The 8,651-nt window shown below is 37.4% G+C and overlaps 1 protein-coding gene across 1 annotated transcript; it reads right to left on the reverse strand.

The window, feature by feature from the left end:
- Positions 1-6,285: 6,285 nt before the first annotated feature.
- Positions 6,286-8,651, reverse strand: LOC118219926 (interferon-induced protein with tetratricopeptide repeats 1B-like). The gene is made up of 2 exons (XM_035403420.1): positions 8,564-8,651; positions 6,286-8,260 (listed from the first exon to the last, which is right to left on the reverse strand). Exons 1-2 carry the CDS (start codon positions 8,566-8,568, stop codon positions 6,862-6,864), a joined length of 1,404 nt encoding a protein of 467 aa, XP_035259311.1. The 5' UTR covers positions 8,569-8,651; the 3' UTR covers positions 6,286-6,861.

Genomic DNA, 8,651 nt, shown 5'->3' on the forward strand with positions numbered 1-8,651 from the left:
GTACTTTGTGAAAGCCAGAGTATTGTATGCCCATCCAATGTTCTTCTCATTTTTAGATTCCAATTTAATTTCATTTTTAAGCCTGATCTGTAGATCATTTAAGTGAGGGGAATTCAATCCCCAGGTGAAGTGACACTCAAGCTGACGCAGTTTGGTAAGCAACATATTTTCAGTTGAACTGCAATACAGAAAGACATAATGATCTAATCAATTGCATTAGGGGAAGAAGATTGATTTAAAAGGGAAAATTTTTTATTGACAGTTTTTAAAACATAGTTTGACAAAGATACATTTCAAGGAATGCAGAGTAATTAATGCTCATGAAAGTATTTAATCGATAAGAAATTCTGTCACCTGACAATAGAGTTCTATTTTTATCTTTCTCATGTTGTAAATATGAATATGCTTTGAATATATTTCACAGTGAAATAGATTTCTGAAGAAAATGGAAAATATGGAAAATCAGTTTGTACTTACGCCATTTCAAGTGACTTTCGATGGTTTCGCAAACAGTTTGATTTTCAGCCTGATAATGATAATGCCATAATCCACAGTGCTTTTTATTTAACCACTTTGGTCTCCTCCCAGATATGTTTGGGCAGGACAATACTTTCATCCATACCATGCATTGTTATGAAAACTATGCACATTGTGTTTATGAATCACAAAACTTGTTTTCACTTTGCAAGAAAAGAAATTGAAAAGGAGATAACACGTGTATGCTTTAAAACAATGCTATGTGGCTTCATTAAAGTCATTAATTGATGTGGCATTCACATGTGAAAATACACATTTACACGATGCATATGCAGGTAAAAGTTTTTCTTTTTTAAAATTGATTTTTTTCCCTCCGCTGTTCCATTGTCAGAACTAACCAACACCACAGATGCACAAACTTTCAGATTTGGTCGCTGAATGGATAGATAATTTCAGTGCCATGCTGACCAAACTGTAGGGAGGCTACTTGTGACCTCTCAATGAATGCGTTACCATCTTGATAAGTGCATTATCATCAAGACTCCCCACTCGGCAGGAAAGAAATTCTATAAATCTCGTGAAGATGATCCCTCATTGTTTTTAAAGCAAAATTTATACAAACCAACATTTTACTACTGATTCCTTTTAACAAAAACATAGAGAGGAGAGCACAATACATGCAATGGCCTGCTTTAAAATACAGTTCTCCTAAAAATGAGAAAAATTGCTCCTGATAATTTTGTTGGAAAGAATCCACTCCTGTTCAATATGAAAACTTTTTATTCTGGCATTCACACTCCCGTGTCAATTTTATATTTGTGTATCGTCTTTGCGTGTCAATTTTATATTTCAGTACAGTGTTGCCGTCTTTAAAGATTATTTTGAAAGACAGTGTATATGGCTATCTACATGTCCCTCATGTTCCCATAGTTCACTGCAGCATCTTTTTCCTGTAGTTGCTATGTGATGTTGGAGATGTTCCTGATGGAAACTCTTTTACAAAGCATGACAGAAGTTTGATTTAAAGTATGTTTTAAAAATTAAGTGATATTTAGAGTACATTACTACTAGAACATTAAACATATGTAACAAACACACATGTATTTAATGCAAAGGGGTGAATGCACTATAATCCTTGACATGGACCTTGCTTTCTTAGTGCACCCAAACTATAGTAGGAAAATACTTGTGCTTCCATTTCTTGTTGATGACTGGTAAATGGTTTGCAGGCAAGAATACATTCAATTCAGTTTGAGCAGCATTCTCAAACAGTGACAGTGACCCACCTAGGAAGGGAATCTGCTGACCATGACATTGCACTTCTAGCCTTCATCACTTATTTGACAGATCTCAGGGCCTTACATGTGTTTGAATTTTTGTGTCATTAATGGCATTTTTTTTTTCACTTAATATATATTTACACCACTGATACTGTTTCTCATGTGCACTGTATGTTTGTCTGGTATGACACTTCTGACATTTGGTGGTATGACAATACAAGTATATATACCGCAGTCAAATTCCCAGTGTTAATTCAATAGGGACCATAAGTACTCTGTAAGAATTGATTACATGCTGAATATTTCAGTATTTATTGGGCCCAACATTTATCTTCTATATTTACAGTATGTATGTCAAAAATCAAAATCACACGACACGTTGCCCTTGGCAATCTTAAGGATTCTCCTCGAAATCAAGAGAGCACTTCTTTTTAGCTCTGCACAAACTAACGCGATTAATGCCGCGGTTTCCTAAGCGCGATGGATTTATACGCGTCGTCCGCGTGTAGAGATATGGTATGAAACCGAAACTTAATCGCTGCTTCCAAGTTTCGTTTTAATATAAGTACAACGGGGACCCGTAAAATGAACTAAAACGAAACGTAGTTTTATAATGAATGCAACGCCTTTATTGGAAATGAGAGTTTCTATTTCTTTGAAAATTGCTTGAGGAAAGGATATTTTTGTGAAGAAATATATAAAAATGTTTATCTGATTTCACGACGTCTGAATATAATGATGCTACTGGGATTTGGTGTTATGTATATGTGTATAATTAGGAAATTATGCTAACTTAAATAAACCCATAAATCTCGTTTTTATGGCAAAACAAACAACACGAACACAGAAACGCTTAAGAAACTTAAGCTGAATATATATATATATATATATATACAGACACACACACACACACACACACATAGTTTTTCCTGCAGTTGTGATGCAGTTTGACGACAGCCTCTTTTGCACTATGTATTTGTTATTCAATTAACTAATAAAAATGAAATAAATTTAAATGAATTATTCTCTACATGAAAAAAAAAAAACCCACAGTATCTATACCCGCTTATTCCCTGTGATGGTCGAGGGCAGTGCTGATGCCTTTCCCAGCGTGCATTGCACAAGATACACCTTAGACAGGTCACCAATCTATCAGATCGCATATCATGCACATGTACAGTACTAGTCTTCAATTAACCTACCTGCATGTGTTTGGACTGTGGGAGGAAGCCCAGGTGGACATGGGGAGAATGCTGACTCCACACAGAAAGGCCCTGGCTGGGATTCAAACTCAAAAATTATAAAAATATTTTTACAAAATCATTTGGAGAGCTGAAATAACCCAAACCGGGGAACAGAGTGCCCAGGTGTAGGCCTATCTATTTGGTATGCTACCGTCATATTCTATTTAAAAAAATCGATTTATTGTTCTATATTCAATCTTTAACAATTAATTAATTATTTATTTATTTTTATATAACTATTGAATTCATGCAGACATGGTATTGTAATTTTAAACTAGTACAAAATTGATCGGAAACTAATATGATGTTCATTGTTTTAGTTGGGGAAAAAATTAAATGTTACAATGACTCATGAAAATGAAAATCATGCGTGAAGAGACGTTCTTCCGAGATGGAGAGCTTACCCATTGTGGCCACAAGACGGACCACTTTCCTAACAAAGGAAATAAATGTTTTCAAGTGACTCATGCCTTGCTTCTACTACTTCTACCAGTCACAATTCCTCATTCTTATTTGAAAGGTTCTAGGAATGTTTTTAAGCAAAGATTTAAACTGTACTTTTTAAATTTGAGAGGCTACAATGATTGTATCCTGTCATGACATAGTACTATAACTAATTTGTAAGCTTACAAAATAATAAAAGAAAAAACAAATAATTTCTAGCTTCTTTAAAACTCTCTCTTACCATTGACTTAAATAGCAAAAGTAAAAAAGCAACTTTCTGCCAATAAACAGAAACCCCCAGAGATAGGGGGGGAGGCTGTAGGCTACCCTCCATACTAACCTGTTCTGCCAGTAAAGTCACACTAAAGAGTCTCAGTACATGAAATGCCATCACCAAGCAAACATTCCAGGGCCAGAGGGAATTAATGGAGAAGGGATCTTAAAAAGATTTCTGCACAAATATTCTGGACACTAATGCAATTGTGTCCATTGGTAATATTAACAATTCACAAGTATACAGTGTTGACTGTAATCCTATTACTACTCTTAAATTTACTGAATCCCTAAGATGTTTTTCTCATTGTTCACAATAATCATTGAAATGTGGAAAATGAAACATGCTTTATTTTAACACATTTACCTGGAAATTATTGTGGAAACGGTCCCAAGGGACATGCACATGCTTGTACAACAATAAAGATGAGCAGACTAAGTGCTCTGTAATTGTATTCAGGGCTCTGTGAAGCTGAGTGTTACTGTGTCAGAGCCAATATGCACATTCCTGTCAGAAAGTTGTGCATGTGTAAAATTGATAACTTTTCACTTTTACACCACTGTTACGGTAAATTCAGTCTCTCTCTTTGGGCTGGTCTTGGGGCTGGCTGCTGACAGGCTGGTCTTTTGGCAGGCTGATGGTCAATCTCATCCTCTTTTTCAAACTCACTGTCAGACTCCAAATTGACAGAGACATGATCCTCATGTTTGGAAAATTATTGTGGTAGGGAGCCACACACGCAAAGCAATTTATTTGTTGTGTCTCTCCCCCAATTTACAGTTGGGGTAGAGTGTGAGAAAATATTGAATGTTTAGAATGTTTTGAAATAACATTGTTCCCGCAAGACATTGTGTAGTTTCACACATTACAGAGGGTAAGGATTGCAGGAAAATCAGTCGTAGACAGGTTCTTGGTGCTTGAAATGTAACAATGTTACAACCTTGTCTGTGTGTGTGTAGTTTCAGGTCATGGTTCTGTGTTCCTGTCTGTGTTTCCCTTGTTGGGCCGCCAGATGGCAGCACTTCTGTTTTGTGCCCTGCTTGTACCATGTTTAATTGTATTATTGTTTTCAATTGTTCAATTATTGGTTCTTGGTTGTCTCGTTTTCCCTTCCCTCTCTGTGGCCTGATTGTGTATTGTGCCCTGCTGTGTCTCGTCAGTGTCTTGTCTGTTTAAGTTCCCTTCTCCCGGACTCAGGTGCTGGATCCTTGGTTGTGTCTGGTCGCGTGTGCTTCTGCGCATGTTCCTGCCCATGTTTGGTTTTCCATGTGCTTTTGGACTTTTGGATGTTCTGTGGTACCTGTGTTTTGTACATTTACTTTGTGTTTTTATTTTTTTTTTTGAAACATGTTGCAAATCTAAAGGACAAACCATATATATACACACACATATCGAACGCACAGGTAGGAGGAAGACGGAGTGAAGATACACAGCAAACCTTTTTATTTCATTTTTACCATGTTGACTTGTTTTCACCAACAAGTTCCACACTTACATGACCCGAACACCACATGTGCAATATAAATGTGTAGGGGGGTGCACAGTGTGCACTCCATAAAAATGTCTTCTTTTACATGTTCTTCGCAGAAAATGAGCCAAGGCCAATGAGTCTCAGGTTGAAAAAATAATTCATTGTATACATTGAAAACGGGTCCCACAGACCGAACACCACACAAGGGTTAAAGAAGTACCGAAACGTGTGCTACATTGTGGCGGTGGGCATGGAGGGGCTGTGCTGCCTCTTCATCCCGCTGCTGCGGAGTTTCCCCCTGCTCCTGCCTTTCTCCGTGCTCTACGGCTGCTTTGATGGGGCCTACGTGGCCCTGATACCTGTCAGAATCTCGTACCTGTACTGCGAGTCATCTGTTTCCTCCATGCCACACCTTACTTCTTCTGTCCACCAATCACAGGTCAGTGTTCTGTACTTTGACCAATAAGACAACACCATAGATGCTTAAATGATGTCGTGTGCTGGGTTTATTTTTCTTTTTTACATACTGTATATATATATATATATATATATATATATATCACCTTACACCTTATCCTTTTTACATATTTTTGGAGTGGCCTAGTCAAAGTCCTGATTCGAACCCGACAGAGATGCAAGCAATTCATGCCCCAAAACCAACCAATTAGTCTAAGTTAAAGCAGTTAGCTTTAGTTCAGCAACAAAGTGTTGGCTAAAAATTTCTCCACAGCAACATGAAAGACTGAAATCAAGTTATAGGAAGTGTTTGGTTGCAGTTATTGCTGCTAAAGGTGGTGAAACCAGTTATAAAGTTTAAGGGGGAAATTACTTTTTCACATGGGTGCTATGGGTGTTAGATTTACTATTACTTTTTCATAAAAAAAATGAAATAATTTGTTTTTAAATGTGTTTTGTGTTTACTCGAGATGCGAGATCTCAAAACATTCAGTGTGAAAAATATGCAAAAATAGAGGAAACCAGGAAGAGGAAAAATACTTTTTCACAACGTGAAAGTTGTTGATATTTGTTAATATTTTTTAAATGTATAAATGTTTGCCTAGTGCAACATGTAAAGAAATACATCAAGAGTGAAAATTTCATTAATATAAGTCTTTATTAATTACCAAAATAGCAAATGCAATAGAAAGCAACAGCAAACAAATGATTACCACTAGCAGCCAATAAGCCCATTTAAAAATCCATATTTCAAATTAGTCTCATCATTTTTGTTTCATATCATATACAATACCAAGTGCTTTCTTTTGAAGAATAATTACAATAAAAGTATTTTAACATTTTTTTAAAAGCCCAACATGTTTAGCATGACATACAGTACATAATAATTATAAGAACAATAATGATTACATACAGGAATTTAGCAGACATTCTTATCCAGAGTGACTTACACAACATTTAATTTAGCACTGACATTGCATCCATTTATACAGTTGGATATATACTGAAGCATTGCAGGTAAAGTACCTTGCTCAAGGGTACAACAGCAGCGTCGTTCCTGGGAATCAAAACTGTGACCTTTAGGCCACAAGACCAGTTCTTTATTTTAGTAATAATACAAGTGGAAAAGCAAGCTCCAGCTCCAAACTCTAAAAGAGCCTCAGGCCGTCATTTCACAGTTAATTTAAAATTAAATTAAAGCAATAATAGTGGATATCATTGCAGAGACAGGCAGAGATCAAACAGAGCAGTTTGGTACTCCTCATTGGCAGGGTCATACAGAATAGCCTTCTCATAGCACTCAATGGCCTGGTGTGTGTCACCTCTCATTTGATTAACGTAACCCAGAATCCCAAAGGCTTCGCCATCAATGGGGTTTCTGGAGATTTTATCATTTGCTATCTTTTCAAGTCTTCTTGCACACACATTCCATTGGGTTGTATCTTTCTGTAATTGGAGTCCTTTCTTGTAGTACACCACAGCCATAGGCACTGATCTTTCCTGGTAGAGCAGGAAATTTGCATACTTTAAATAGGCTATCTGATGGTACTCGTTTGAATCATTAGCAGCTTCAATTGCTTTTTTAAACATCTCCTCTGCTTTCCTGTTGTCTCTTATTTCCGCATAGACGCGTCCTAATTCCACCATTGCCAAAACGAAGGATGGTTTCAGGGAGATTGCTTGCTCTAGGTGTTGGATTCTCAGCCCTGACAGATCTTCAGTCTCTTCGTTGTTTGCAGTTTTCCAACCATAGCTGAGAGCAAGTTGATGGTGCAATAAGGCTGAATCAGGAGTAATTTCCAGTGCTCTTTTCAGAAGAGCTATGGACTCCTCCACTTTGCCGATTTTCCGATAGAACTTTGCCACATACTGGATCACGTAGGGTTTGTCGGGATCCAACTTCATGGCCCTTTCCATCAGCTCCTCTGCTTTCTGATACTCTTCATAGTCAGCGTGTTTCAGACCCAGCAGAGCCATAATGTGAGCATTGTTTGGATCAAGCTCTAAGACCCGCCTCAACTGCCTGCTTGCTGGGGACTCTTCAAAGCTCGTGAGATTGGACTCAGTGCGGTACAGAGCAACAGCATACCCCTCATTCCATGCTATCTCTTCTGGCTCCAACTCCACTGCCTTCTCAAAGCACTCTTTTGCTTTCTCATTGTATTGGTGAAAGAATTTCATGAATGCGTTGCCTTTCTCCCCATAGGTTTCAGGATGGAGAGCAGAAGGGGATTCTGTAGGAAACTTCTTCTTAATCCCCTCCAGCTTGTCCAGGTAGGTCTGGGATTTCTCATGCTCACCCTTGTGATAATACACCCATGCAAAATTGCCATAGGTGACGATGAGCTGCTTCTCACAGTTGTCACCATGCTGCTTTCTGATGTGCTCTTCAGCCTTTGTCAAGTCATCCCGTGCTTTCTCAAGGAGACGTTGCATGTACTTTGTGAAAGCCAGATTACCGTAAAACCATCCGATGTTCTTGTCCTTTTCCGAAGCCAATTCAATTTCATTTTTAAGCCTGATCTGTAGATCATTTAAGTGAGTGTAATTCAATTCCCAGGTGAAGTGGCACTCAAGCTGACGCAGTTTGGTAAGCAACATATTTTCAGTTGAACTGCAATACAGAAAGAAATTATGGTCTTATCAATTGCATTTGGGGAAGAAGATTGATTAAAAAAGGAAAATAATTGGCTTTTTGACAGCGTTTAAAACATAGTTAAACAAAGATAAATTTCAATGAATGCAGTGTGAGTAATACTGATGAAAATATTTAAACAAAGAGAAATTCTGTCACTTGACAATGCAGTTCCATCTTTATCTTTCTCATATTGTAAATATGAATATACTTTGAATATATTTCACAGTGAAATAGATTTCTGAAGAAAATGGAAAATATGGAAAATCAGTTTGTACTTACGCCATTTCAAGTGACTTTCGATGGTTTCGCAAACAGTTTGATTTTCAGCCTGGCCGATAATGATAATGCCATAATCCACAGTGCTTTT

This window comes from Anguilla anguilla, chromosome 2, assembly GCF_013347855.1.
Source record: "Anguilla anguilla isolate fAngAng1 chromosome 2, fAngAng1.pri, whole genome shotgun sequence".
Classification (NCBI taxonomy): Eukaryota; Metazoa; Chordata; class Actinopteri; order Anguilliformes; family Anguillidae; genus Anguilla; species Anguilla anguilla.